At 43.0% G+C, this 14,899-nt stretch overlaps 1 protein-coding gene across 1 annotated transcript in view; it reads right to left on the bottom strand.

The window, feature by feature from the left end:
• The window catches only part of LOXHD1 (lipoxygenase homology PLAT domains 1), a 442,934-nt gene that overhangs the window by 88,753 nt on the left and 339,282 nt on the right, over positions 1-14,899 (bottom strand). Inside the window, exons 33-34 of the mRNA XM_073680470.1 lie at positions 13,665-13,781; positions 12,293-12,455 (exon numbers count right to left, since the gene is read on the bottom strand). Of these exons, the coding sequence (XP_073536571.1) occupies positions 12,293-12,455; positions 13,665-13,781 (280 nt within the window). The remainder of the gene's footprint in view (positions 1-12,292; positions 12,456-13,664; positions 13,782-14,899) is intronic.

The raw sequence follows: 14,899 nt of genomic DNA, 5'->3' as shown, positions 1-14,899 counted from the left end.
TCAGTAAGATGCCTCTCCCGACCACCAGAAGCAAGGAGTTTACCGGGTGGTACAAGAGTTTAGCCAGGTATTCAGTAAGCATCCATTAGATTTTGGGAGGATAAAAGGGGTACGCCATCACATACCCACAGGAGATCATCCCCCGATTAAAGTGAGACATAGACCCATCCCACCAAACCACTACCAGTGTGCTAAAGAGATGCTGCAGGACATGAAGAGGCCGGGGTTATAAGAGATAGCTGTAGTCTCTGGGCGGCCCCATTAGTCTTAGTCAGAAAAAAGGATGGCACTATGAGGATGTGTGTGGATTACAGGGAGGTCAATAACATAACTCACAAAGATGCTTACCCCTTACCCCGGATAGAGGAGTCTCTTGCTGCATTAAAGACTGCTAAGTATTTTTCCACATTAGATCTCACTAGTGGGTATTGGCAGGTCTCCTTTGCAGAAGAAGACCGGGAGAAAACAGCATTCACAACACCAATGGGCCTATGCGAATTCAATAGCATGCCATTTGGGTTTTGCAATGCGCCGGGGACGTTTCAGAGACTCATGGAGTGCTGCCTGGGACACTGGAATTTTGAGACGGTACTTTTATACCTGGATGACGTCATCGTGTATTCCAAAACCTATGAAGAACATCTGGAACACCTGGTAGAGGTATTTACAGCTCTAACAAAGTATGGAATGAAACTCAAACCATCTAAATGTTACCTGCTGAAGCCAAAAGTCCAATACCTAGGGCATGTGGTCAGCGCAGATGGCGTAGCGCCAGATCCGGAAAAAGTGACAGCTATCCAGGACTGGCAGAGGCCGACCACCGTCAGAGAGGCACGTCAGTTCTTAGGTTTGGTTGGGTATTACAGAAGATTTATTAACGGCTACACGAAGATGGCAGCGTCCCTACAAGATCTTCTAGTAGGCCAAGCTAAGAAGAGAAGGTCTTCAGAGCCGCCGTTGGAATGGGGAAAGAAACAAGAAGACTCCTTCCAACAAATGAAACAGGCCCTGACCGGTGAGGAAATCTTGGCGTACCCAGATTATAACCTACCATTTGTCCTCTACACGGATGCAAGTAATGTAGGCCTGGGAGCAGTACTGTCCCAAATACAAGAAGGCAAGAAAAGAGTAATTGCCTATGCCAGTAGAAGACTTCGACCTACGGAGAGGAACCCGGAAAATTACAGCTCTTTTAAGTTGGAGTTTCTGGCCTTGGACTGGGCAGTCAAGGAGAGGTTCAAGCATTACTTAGCAGCTTCAAAATTTACCATCTTCACGGACAACAATCCGCTAACACACTTGGATACTGCAAAACTTGGTGCATTGGAGCAGCGCTGGATGGCCCGGCTATCGAATTACGACTTTACCATCAAGTACCGAGCAGGCCGTGGAAATGCAAATGCTGATGCCCTCTCCAGAAACCCTCAAGTACATTTGCAAGGGCTTGAAGAAGAAGCAGATGACTTGGAGGAAATAGAACTTCCAGCTTTCCATAAAAGTAGAAAATGGAAAATGACAGAAACCCATATCTACCAGAACCGTCAGGATGTTGCACTAAACCCGCTGCCTCATTATGGATGGAAAGAGACCCAAGATAGTGATCCGGCAGTGAGCCTAGTGAAGAGGCTGGTAACCCAACCGGATTCCAAACTTGAGAAGAATGCTGTGGAAAGAAAGAAGCAGGTTATTTATCTATAAAAACCAATTGTGCAGACGGTATATCAATCCAAGGACACATGAAATGGTATGGCAAGTTGTGGTTCCAAAGAGAGACGTCCAAATGGTATTGGAAGCATACCATAATGGAGCAGGACACTTTGGATGGAGAAAACTGGAAATACTGTTACGTGAGAGGTTTTATTGGATTGGCATGAGGTCTTCCATAGAAAAATGGTGTAAAAATTGTGGTCCATGCTCATTAAGAAGAGGAGATCGTAACAACCAGAAAGCACCACTCCAGCCTATCATAACCAAACAGCCCTTGGAACTAGTAGCCTTGGATCATGTCAAACTCACACCCAGTAGATCAGGCTATACTTATGCTCTTACCATGGTGGACCACTATTCCAGATTCCTAGTGGTAGCTCCTGTGAAGGACTTGACAGCTCAGACAGCAGCAAGAACCTTTCAAGCTTATTTCTGCAGGCCACATGGATATCCAGAACAGGTATTGACAGATCAGGGTCCTGCCTTTGAAGTGGAAATATTTCAAGAGTTCTGTAGCTTGTATGGATGCAAGAAAATTCGTACCAAGCCTTACCATCCCCAAACTAACGGAATGCGCGAAAAAATGAATCACGTGGTAATAGAATTGCTGAAGACTCTGCCCTTGGAAGACAGAAACAGATGGCCAGAGAAATTACCAGATCTTATTGACATCTATAACAACATCCCAGTAAGCTCAACTAATTGTACCCCGGCATACTTGATGAGAGCGAGACCAGGAAAATTGCCAGTGGACTTTGAAATGGGCATTGTAGTTCCTGAGGAAGACCCCTCAAGTGCAGATTGGGATACTAGAAGAACAGAACAATACAAGAAAATACAGAAGTGTGTTGAGAAAAGTCTAGCAAAATCCAGAGAAAGACAAGAAACCAATTTCAATAAAAACACACAAGGAATCCTGTTAACCCCCGGAGAATTGGTTTTGAAAAGGAAAAAGAGACTTCATAAGCTAGATAATAAATGGGAAGAAGAACCATACACTGTATTACCATCCAATTTTGACAACCAGAAAACCTGTCTAATCAGCAAGGATAATGGAAAAACAACAGCAACAGTGTCCCGAGACCACTTAAAGAAGTGTCCTCAACCCTTACAACAAAAAGAATATATCCCTTGTCCCATACCAGAAGAAGAGACGCCAAGGACAATTAAGACAATCTTAGGAGAGTTACCCGCAGATTGGCCCCAAATAGAAGGAGCATATTTAATTCCCATGTTGACATTCCCACAACCAGTAGAAGGATCAAGAGCAGAAGAACCACCTGCTGCAGCCGAGCTAGGGAATCCTGCAATCGGTGTACCTGCCATTCCCACTAGGGGAGTGGGAAGACACTCCGGCATACCTGTGCTACGCAGACCAACACATGAGTCAGTAAGTAGTGTTTGCTCCACAGCAGGCTTACGCACCAGTGGGATACCAGTTTTACGGAGGTCATCACGTATTAATTTTGGACACCCACCACTCAGATACAGGGAGTAAACCATAACAAGTGGGAAATGTAAATAGGTTCAAAAATGTAAATATGTGGTTAAAGTCAGTATATAGAAGGGTGACGAATAGACCAAAACAGGTTACACAAGGTACACAACATAAAAAAGGGGTGAGTAGAGTGGGTGTAAGAAGCTGTCTAGGGAGAGCAAAATCTTGGCCAATAGGTGACCCCAGGGCCAAAAGGCCTGCAGTGCTTATGACCGGTAGAGGCCCCTGCAGTACCTAGGACTCTTGCGCCAAGGCACACGTAGTAAATGTTTTATTGAGTATTGCGAATTATTAAGTCTATTTGAATCTTTAAGCCTACAGATACTTTACCTGTTTGGACGTCTGAAACTTTTTGCAAATTTTTAAGAATGGACTAAAGCCACAGGACTGGTGGTGGCAAAAACACTTTCCCTTTAACAGCCTGCAGCAGATCGACTAGTGTTGTATGGACTGGTTATCCGTTTTTCCCATTTTCCTTGGTTATTGTAAATTTTATTTTTGGGACTCTGTTCAAATTACAAATGTAAATGTTAATGTTATGTTATCTTTGTTAAAAAAAAAAAATGTTTCAGTCCCGGAGGACAGAAGTTAACTAGGGGGGAATGTGGCACCCCTGCGCGGCATTACCACAGGATCCATAGGTGCAGGGAGAGATGTACACTTGGGCACACACAACACATTCCACCCCAGGTCTGAGGGGAGGAGTCAGTTTCCAGGGAGACAGCAAAGCGGCAGTTAGTCTGGAAAACGGGGGTGAAGGAAGGATGAAAAAGGAGAGCTGTTGGCTGAGGACCAGTTAAGCCCTGAACTAGGAAACAGGTCTGTGTTGTGAAAGCGCCCCAGAGAGAGGGACGGAGGCTAGAAGGAGAAAGAAAGAGATAAAACGATTATCCCTTTAGCTCACCCGGACACCGGAGTCCGAGATTGCTATTAATTTAGGAATAGCATAGAAAACCCGGACAGATCAGGAGGATCTACTCCCCCTGAAGAAGAAGGGGAAAGAGTTGCCAAACTTGACCAAGTATAGGACCAGAGGCTCAAAAAGAGAATTGGTAGTCCCAAGGAAAGGTCCTCATTGTCAGTTGTGGAGAAGAACCCCAAAGAAAGTCAAGGTGGCAGGTTCAGCTTAAGGCAGGACTGACCCCAAACATCGCACACAGTGTTAGAGGAGGCCTCACAAATCCCCAAGGTGAATATCTCTACCTGCACCGAAAACCTGGTTACCCTCCTGAACTGTACCTGTTACTGGACATCAGTAAAAAAAAAGGTACTGAAACAAAGACTTAATGTGTGTGTGTGCCTACTTTGTGATTATTGCCAATAGCGTTCGGACAAGCCGTATGCCGATCACCTCAGCGACCATTCACAGAGCTGGTAACCGATTTTACCAGTTACCACAGGAGGTGTCACGACACAGTACTCCCATCATCCTAACCCCCATCACTTCACTGAGGGTCCAGGGCACGGAACTGGGAACCGACCAACCATGAACCCCACCGAAGTAGCCCATCCATCCCGGTATCCGAGTACCCCTACCCTGTCAACCGAATCAAAAATCCTGGAGTGCTTCCTAAGAGATGCCATACTAGAGTATCTGAAGAAGAATAACCTCATGACCCAATATCAACATGGGTTTACGAGGGACCGTTCCTGTCAAACTAATCTGATCAGTTTTTATGAGGAGGTAAGTTCTGGACTGGACCAAGGAAATGCAGTGGATGTTGTGTATATGGACTTTTCAAAAGCTTTTGATACGGTTCCACACAAAAGGTTGATACATAAAAGGAGAACAATGGGGATAATGTAAAATATATGCATGTGGGTTAAGAATTGGCTCAGTGATAGGAAACAAAGGGTGGTTATTAATGGAAAACACTCAGACTGGGTCTCAGTTAACAGTGGGGTACCACAGGGGTCAGTATTGGGCCCCCTTCTTTTTAACATTTATTAATGACCTTGTAGGGGGCATACAGAGTAATATTTCAATATTTGCAGATGACACTAAACTCTGCAGGGTAATCAATACAGAGGAGGACAATTTTATATTACAGGAGGATCTATGTAAACTAGAAGCTTGGGCTGATAAATGGCAAATGAGCTTTAATGGGAATAAATGTAAGGTAATGCACTTGGGCAGAGGAAATAAAATGTATAATTATATGCTTAATTGTAAAACACTGGGCAAAACTGTCACTGAAAAAGACCTGGGTGTATTGGTGGACGACAAGCTCACGTTCAGTGGCCAGTGTCAGGCAGCTGCTGCAAAGGCAAATAAAATAATGGGATGCATTAAAAGAGGCATAGATGCTCATGAGGAAAACATAATTTTACCTCTATACAAGTCAATAGTGCGACCACACTTAGAATACTGTGTACAGTTCTGGTCTCCGGTGTATAAGAAAGACATAGCTGAACTAGAGCGAGTGCAGAGAAGAGCGACCAAGGTTATTAGAGGACTGGGGGGTCTGCAATACCAAGACGGGTTATTACACTTGGGGTTATTTACTGCGGAAAAACAAAGGCTTAGGGGTGATCTTATTACTATGTACAAGTATATGAGGGGACAGTACAAAGACCTTTCTACTGATCTTTTTACTCTGAGGCCTGAGACGGGGACAAGGGGGCATCTTCTACGTCTGGAGGAAAGAAGGTTTAATCATAATCACAGACGCGGATTCTTTACTGTAAGAGCAGTGAGACTATGGAACTCTCTGCCGCATTATGTTGTAATGAGTGATTCACTACTACAATTTAAGAAGGGCATGGATGACTTTCTTGAAAAGTATAATAGGTTATATATACTAGATTCCTTGATAGGGCGTTGATCCAGGGAACTAGTCTGATTGTCGTATGGAGTTGGGAAGGATTTTTTTCCCCAATGTGGAGCTTAGTGTTTGCCACATGTTTTTTTTTGCCTTCCTCTGGATCAACATGTTAGGCTATGGGTTGAACTAGATGGACTTAGTCTTCCTTCAACCTTAAAAACTATGTTACTATGTTACTGTTAGGGTCTCTTATCCCCTCTATTCCTAACCATAGTTATAGAGGCATACAGAGGGTAACCCTGCATAAATCATACTTGGGGGTCCTATAATCCTCTAATAAATTTGGTCCTCTATCCAGACAGCCCTAAAGGTGATATAAGATAGATTGTATATACAGCTCACTCCATCCAATATATAAATGTTGTTCAGCCTAGTTTCCTGGGCAATCCACTCTACTCTGCACGGATAAATCTTGTGAGGTATCTAGAAGCTTTGTTCAAAGTTGTGAAACAAGGTTCTTCATTCCAGCAAAGCGAATTAAAAGCAAAAATACTTTATTATGACTTCATCAAAATAGTAGCATGGCCATAAAAAATATACTGACACGTTTCGAGTACAGCTGACTCTTAATCGAAACGTGTCAGTATATTTTTTATGCCCATGCTACTATTTTGATGAAGTCATAATAAAGTATTTTTGCTTTTAATTAGCTTTGCTGGATTGAAAAACCTTTTTTCACAGTCCTAAAGGTGAGTTTGCATCTAATCGGCTATTAATATATATTGGTGCTCATTTAGGATTCTTGTACATTGCTCTATTTTTATTCCGTATTTCTGTGTCAATGTACCTATGCTATCTTCTGCATATCCTATTAACCTTAACCCCTTTACCCCCCAAGGTGGTTTGCACGTTAATGACAGGGCCAATTTTTACAATTCTGACCACTGTCACTTTATGAGGTAATTATTCTGGAATGCTTCAGTGCATACCCCTGAATTTGAGACTGTTTTTTCGTGACATATTGTACTTCTTTATTGTGGTAAAATTTCTTCGGTATCACTTGCATTTATTTGTGAAAAAAATGGAAATTTGGCAAAAATTTTGAAATTTTTGCAATTTTCAAAATTTGAATTTTTATGACCTTAAATCAGAGAAATACAGTACAGACCAAAAGTTTGGACACACCTTCTCATTGAAAGATTTTTCTGTATTTTCATGACTATGAAAATTGTACATTCACACTGAAGGCATCAAAACTATGAATTAACACATGTGGAATTATATACTTAGCAAAAAAGTGTGAAACAACTGAAAATATGTCTTATATTCTAGGTTCTTCAAAGTAGCCACCTTTTGCTTTGATGATTGCTTTGCACACTCTTGGCATTCTCTTGATGAGCTTCAAGAGGTAGTCACCGGAAATGGTTTCCACTTCACAGGTGTGCCCTGTCAGGTTTAATAAGTGGGATTTCTTGCCTTATAAATGGGGTTGGGACCATCAGTTGTGTTGTGCATAGGTTTGGTGGATACACAGCTGATAGTCCTACTGAATAGACTGTTAAAATTTGTATTATGGCAAGAAAAAAGCAGCTAAGTAAAGAAAAACGAGTGGCCATCATTACTTTAAGAAATGAAGGTCAGTCAGTCCGAAAAATTGGGAAAACTTTGAAAGTGTCCACAAGTGCAATTGCAAAAACCATCAAGTGCTACAAAGAAACTGGCTCAAGTAAGGACCGCCCCAGGAAAGGAAGACCAAGAGTCACCTCTGCTTCTGAGGATAAGTTTATCCGAGTCACCAGCCTCAGAAATCGCAGGTTAACAGCAGCTCAGTTTAGAGACCAGAGTTCTAGCAGCAGACACATCTCTACAACAACTGTTAAGAGGAGACTTTGTGCAGCAGGCCTTCATGGTAAAATAGTTGCTAGGAGACCACTGCTAAGGACAGGCAACAAGCAGAAGAGACTTGTTTGGGCTAAAGAACACAAGGAATGGACATTAGACCAGTGGAAATCTGTGCTTTGGTCTGATGAGTCCAAATTTGAGATCTTTGGTTCCAACCACCGTGTCTTTGTGCGACGCAGGAAAGGTGAACGAAGGGACTCTACATGCCTGGTTCCCAACGTGAAGCATAGAGGAGGAGGTGTGATGGTGTGGGGGTGCTTTGCTGGTGACACTGTTGGGGATTTATTCAAAATTGAAGGCATACTGAACCAGCATGGCTACCACAGCATCTTGCAGCGGCATGCTATTCCATCCGGTTTGCGTTTAGTTGGACCATCATTTATTTTTCAACAGGACAATGACCCCAAACACACCTCCAGGCTGTGTAAGGGCTATCTGACCAAGAAGGAGAGTGATGGGGTGCTACGCCAGATGACCTGGCCTCCACAGTCACCAGACCTGAACCCAATCGAGATGGTTGGGGTGAGCTGGACCACAGAGTGAAGGCAAAAGGGTCAACAAGTGCTAAGCATCTCTGGGAACTCCTTCAAGATTGTTGGAAGACCATTTCCGGTGACCATCTATTGAAGCTCATCAAGAGAATGCCAACAGTGTGCAAAGCAGTCATCAAAGCAAAAGGTGGCTACTTTGAAGAACCTAGAATATAAGACATATTTTCAGTTGTTTCACACTTTTTTGTTAAGTATATAATTCCACATGTGTTAATTATTGGTTTTGATGCCTTCAGTGTGAATGTACAATTTTCATAGTCAAGAAAATACAGAAAAATCTTTAAATGAGAAGGTGTGTCCAAACTTTTGGTCTGTACTGTATGTCACACAAAATAGTTAATAAACAACATTTCCCACATGTCTACTTTACATCAGCACAATTTTTTTTTATTAGGGAGCTATAAGGGTTAAAAGTTGACCAGCGATTTCTCATTTTTCCAACAAAATTTACAAAACCATTTTTTTAGGGAGCACATCACATTTAAAGTCACTTTGAAGGGTCTTTGTGACAGAAAATACCCAAAAGTGACACCATTCTAAAAACTGCACCCCTCAAGGTGCTCAAAACCTCATTCAAGAACTTTATTAACGCTTCAGGTGCTTCACAAGAATTTTTGGAATGTGGAAGAAAAAAATGAACATTTAACTTTTTTCACAAAAATGTTACTTTAGACCCAATTTTTTTTATTTTTGCAGGGGTAACAGGAAAAAATGGACCCCAAATTTGTTGTACAATTTCCCCTGAGCACACAGATACCCCATATGTGGGGAAAAAACACTGTTTGGGCGCACGACAGGGTTCAAAAGGGAAGGAGCGCCATTTGACTTTTTGAATGTAAAATTTGCTTGAATAATTAGCGGACGCCATGTTGCGTTTGGGGAGCCCCTGATGTGCCTAAACAGTGGAAACCCCCAAAAAGTGACACCATTTTGGAAACTAGACCCCTCAGGGAACTTATAAAGATGTGTGGTGAGCACCTTGAACCCCCAGGTGATTCACAGAAGTTTATAACATTGAGCCGTAAAAATAAAATTTTCACATTTTTCCCACAAAAATGTTTTTCAGCCCCCAATTTTGCATTTTTATAAGGGTAACAGGAGAAATTACACCATGCAGTTTGTTGTGCAATTTCTCCTGAGTAAGCAGATACCCCATATATGGGGGAAAACCACTGTTTGGGCGCACGGCAGGGTTCGGAAGATAAGGAGCACCATTTGACTTTTTGAATGTAAAATTTGCTTGAATAATTAGCGGATGTGCCCCTGATGTGCCTAAACAGTGGAAACCCCCCACAAGTGACACCATTTTGGAAACTAGACCCCTCAGGGAACTTATCTAGATGTGTGGTGAGCAACCTGAACCCCCAAGTGCTTTACAGAATTTTATAACATGGAGCCGTGAAAATAAAGAATTCTAACTTTTTCCACAAAAATTTTCCAATTTTTTTATTTTCACACGGGTAAGAGGAGAAAATGGACCCCAAAACCTTTTGTGCAATTTCTCCTGAGTACGCGAATACTCCATATGTGGGGAAAATACAGTGTTTGGGCGCACAGCAGGGTTCGGAAGAGAAGGAGCACCATTTGACTTTTTGAATGTAAAATTTGCTTGAATAATTAGCGGATGTGCCCCTGATGTGCCTAAACAGTGGAAACCCCCCACAAGTGACACCATTTTGGAAACTAGACCCCTCAGGGAACTTATCTAGATGTGTGGTGAGCAACCTGAACCCCCAAGTGCTTTACAGAATTTTATAACATGGAGCCGTGAAAATAAAGAATTCTAACTTTTTCCACAAAAATGTCCCAATTTTTTTATTTTCACACGGGTAAGAGGAGAAAATGGACCCCAAAAACTTTTGTGCAACTTCTCCTGAGTACGCCAATACTCCATATGTGGGGAAAATACAGTGTTTGGGCGCACTGCAGAGTTCAGAAGGGAAGGAGCACTGTGTGACTTTTTGACCGCAAAATTGACTGGAATTGAGAGCGAACGCCATGTCACGTTTGGAGAGCCCCTGATGTGCCTAAATAATGGAAACCCTCCACAAGTGACCTCATTTTGGAAACTACACCCCTCAAGGATTTTATCAAGGGGTATAGTGAACATTTTGAACCCAGAGGTACGACACAGAATTTGATAACATTAGGTCATTATATTGAATAAGTTGTCATTAGTCTTGAGCGCAAGTGCTCGCTACTTGAGTTTGCATCGGGTACTCAGGTATGCACCATTTATGGCGCGTGCTCGAGTGACATGCTTGAGTCCCGCACCCCAACCCTAACCCTAGCCCAACCCTAACCCCAACCCTAACCCTAGCCCAACCCTAACCCCAACCCTAACCCTAGCCCAACCCTAACCCTAGCCCAACCCTAACCCCAACCCTAACCCAACCCTAACCCAACCCTAACCCTAGCCCAACCCTAACCCTAGCCCAACCCTAACCCCAGCACAACCCTAACCGTAGAGTTTATTTTTTTACGCCGTTTCTTGTGCGGTATAAGTGATTAGACGACTTTATTCTTCGGGTCGGTGAGACTACAGCGATACCAGATTCATATCGGGTTTTTATGATTGACAGCTGCCCCACAGTAAAAGACGCATTTTTTTGTAAAATCTAGTTTTTGCATCGCCATATTTTGAGAGCTATAATTTTTCCATATTTTGGCCGACAGAATCATGTGACGGCTTGTTTTTTGCGGGATGAGTTTACATTTTTATTGATGCCATTTTCAGGTACGTGACATTTTTTGATCGCTTTCTATTCCGATTTTTGGGAGGCAGAATAAACAAAAAACAACAATTCAGGAATTTTTTTTTTTTTTTACATTTTTTTATGCTGTTCCCCGTGTGGTAAAATTAATAAGATAACTTTATTCTTCGGGTCAGTACGTTTACAGCGGTACCACATTATATAATTTTTCTATGTTTTGGCGCTTTTACACAATAAAACCTATTTTAGAGAAAAAAATATTTTTTTGCATCACTTTATTCTGGGAGCTATAACTTTTTATTTTTCGGCTGTGCTATATAGGCTGTCAGCGCTGCACAGGCAGAAGATAGTTTGGTCATGCACTGCGCATGACCAAAGTATCTTCCTGCGGTCTGGTGACCCGGATGTTGTCATGACGACATCGGGTTGTCATGACGACATCGGGTCGTCATGGCAACATCCGGGAAGCCGCGACAGACAGCGTTGGAAGCCGGCAGGAGAGGTGAGTATCGCGATCACCTCCCCTTGCCACCGCAATGCTGCAATCGACTTCGATCGCAGAATTGCGGGGGTTAATGTGCCGGGAACGGTGCGAGACCACTCCCAGCACATAGCACCGGGTGTCAGCTGTGACAATCAGCTGACACCCGGCGGCCATCGCGCCCGCACAGCCTGTGTGCGGGTGAAATCAACAGGGCGTACTAATACATACCTGGCTCTTAAGTCCCAGGGAGCAGGTACGTATTAGTATGCCTTGGGCTTTTAAGGGGTTAAAGGAGTTGTCCACTGCTCAGAGAACCCCTTCTGAATCCCTATGTCTCCCCCCAGTGAATGATATCACTTATACTGTACTCAACTGTGGTATCAGCACTGGCGATCACTGCGGCCAATCAGCGCTGGCTTCACTCTCCTTCAGGCAAATCAAGACATCTGGTGGAAGTGAGAGAGCAGTCGAAGTTCTCACTTCCTCCAGCTGTCATTTACAGGGGCTGAGAAGCCGGCGCTGATAATATCACGTCACCCCCTTGGAGAACCAGTGCTTACACCGCTGAAATGGCACCAGCACCGGAGGGGGTGTATAATTGTTATTATTTTTCTGGGGACAAACATAGGGATTCAGAAGGGGTTGTCTCTGTGTTGATTGCATAATCTTACTCTCCAGGGGGTCTTCAACCTCCATTTCGATCTGCTTCAGAGTCCCATCCTTGGTGAGCTTTTCGGTAAAGATGTCTGATGGGACGAGCTCCCGGATAGTTTCTCCGTCATCTTCAGACTTTGCCAACCATCGATCACAGGGGAAGGTGACGGTTTGTGAGCCCTGGGCCAAATGAAATAAAAAAAAATACATTAAAAGGTTAATATCTCAAGAACGGCTGCAAATTTTAATAAGCAGAAAATTGCAAAAGGACTTGTTTTTACAAGAGCCATATATAGCTATGAAAATAAGAATAATCCTTTGATAGCTTACAGATTTGAATAATGTATGCAAAACCTGGGTACAAGTTACCACAGAGTTCATATCTGTAAACGCTTTCACTGTGCTGTGCATCATGGGAGAGTGAGCCACCTAGTGGTAAAAATTACATGTCCCGCAAAAAATCATGAAAAATAGAAAAGGATAGAAAACTGACGGAAAAAATAGCCCCCATGGTCCATCTATCCTGCCTTCATAATATTTCCTTCATATTAGGACATACATGTTTTATTCCAGGAATGTTTCACCCCTCCCTTCACAGGCAAATTGGCTTTTCCTCCCATTTTTTTTCTTCTTTTTTTTTTTTTGCTTCACAGCGTTTATTATATGAGGTAAATAATTTTATATATTATATTAGACTTTTATAGCCAAATACGTAAATTTTTTATTTCTTTAAAATTCCATTGGGAAAAGAATGAAAGAATGGGGGAGGGGGAGATGCAAACTTTCTGATTTTTTTACATTTTTTATAAAACTTTTTAATATACTTTTTACTTTTTTTTTTAGTCTCCCCAAGGAACTTGAACCTGCAATGGCTGCCATAATACTATATACTGCTGTACCCTGCGATTGTGTTGCAGGGGTAGAAGAAGCAATGAGTGCCAGAATTGTTGCACCACCTAAGTACCGCAGCATTTAGGTAGGTTAAACAGAATTGTTTGGTGCTAGCTCTGATTGCTGCTAATGTACGTGTGCACATGACTTCTTTTTCAGGCAGATTTTGCCTGGACCCCTCCCTGAAAGTCACACTTAATCACCACAAAAACGACGCAAAAGACTTTTCAGGAAAACACCGCCGGAGGTTTCCTGAAGTGTTTTCTGCTTCAAAAATGATGAGGACGAGCATCTGCTAGGATCTGTCATAAAGACCATGACGTCAAAAAAATCATATCCCAGAGAGCAAATGACCAAAGTGCCGATCGGATTTGTCTATGCCGCGTGGTGAGAGCACAGGAAAATGTATAAAAGAGGATATAAAATAAAACAAAAATTGCACAAAATAAATGTCTATAATAAAAAATATAATATTGTCCTAATGGTTTCAAAGCCCACCTTTCCATTTGGTAAAAGTCTCCGGATCTCCACTCTGTCCAAGTGCCATCCGGCATTGATGCCCGTGCTATTGTGCCCAATACGGATCTTCTCAATCACATCACCGATGTCCTCGAGCTGCGGGGAGGGAAGAGAGCAGGAGTCAGCGAGCCAGAAGTTGCTTAGTATGTGGGTCAAGTGGAAGTTGATTTAAGGACATCAATCGAACAAAATCAAGGGGAAGGTGTCAGCGATGCAACGTGTAAAGGCATATTAAACTTTCCAGGCACGATCTTCTCCGACAGTGACTGTCAGCGAGCGCTGAATAATTCAGCAGGCAGCCTATTATCACCACGATGCCGGCTGTCCGACAGACTGTGACAAGGCAGCGGGTACAAGAAGCTTTCTGCGCTGATCCTCCGACTGTGAGCTTACTCCTGGTAATGGAGCATGTGTAAGCTTGGGATGCAAACACGTGGAGCGGGGCTGAGCTTGTCATTAAGAAAAAGTCACGATATGTTACATGGATCAGTGGGAAGTTTACAGATCTCACGAAATAGGAAAATGACAAATACAGCTCTGCCGATATAGAAGATACAAAAAACTGTGAGCAAGCTGTGATGTGCTGAAACCTTTATCATAGACAGCAGTAACTGTTCCAACAATTTGTGCTTCAGGAGAGCTATCAGCCGCTCCCATGCGCAATAATGAGTGCCCATGATGCTGCAGCAGTTTCACGGTTGTCCTTACTTGCACCATTACTTCATACCAAGAACATCCCACCAGACCTGCTGTTTTGGAAATGCTCTGAATCGGTCATTTAGCCATCGCAATATTGTAGAGATGAGAAATTTAGTTCATGCTGCCCTTGTCCGGCATCCAGTCCGGTCCTCCGTGGCAGCCGGTCCTCGCCTCAGCATCCAGCATCTTTGGCCTGGCATCTGACTGTTTACTAGGCCTCATGTAATAACTTGTGCACAGTATCAGGACCTTATGACTTTGTGGGACCTAATAAGCACCAAGATGTCAGGCCGAAGATAATGGGTCAGCGTAAATCGCGCTGCGAATCTGTGGCCCCTGTTAAAGTGGCTCCGATCCCCACGTATGCTCATTTTATCCTGATTCCAACACATCAACGTCAAGAACTGATTGTTCACTGCCTAAAAATTACCTAATATTCTTTCCACTTGTTGTTTAACCATGTAGGTGATGATCAGTGGCCGGATTTACAAGTCCAACATTCACAGTCCAAGTAC

Source organism: Phyllobates terribilis, unplaced genomic scaffold (assembly GCF_046119375.1).
Source record: "Phyllobates terribilis strain yellow unplaced genomic scaffold, ASM4611937v1 Scaffold_1__5_contigs__length_1240528914, whole genome shotgun sequence".
Taxonomy (NCBI): domain Eukaryota; kingdom Metazoa; phylum Chordata; class Amphibia; order Anura; family Dendrobatidae; genus Phyllobates; species Phyllobates terribilis.
This window is presented reverse-complemented; position numbering and strand designations above follow the sequence as displayed.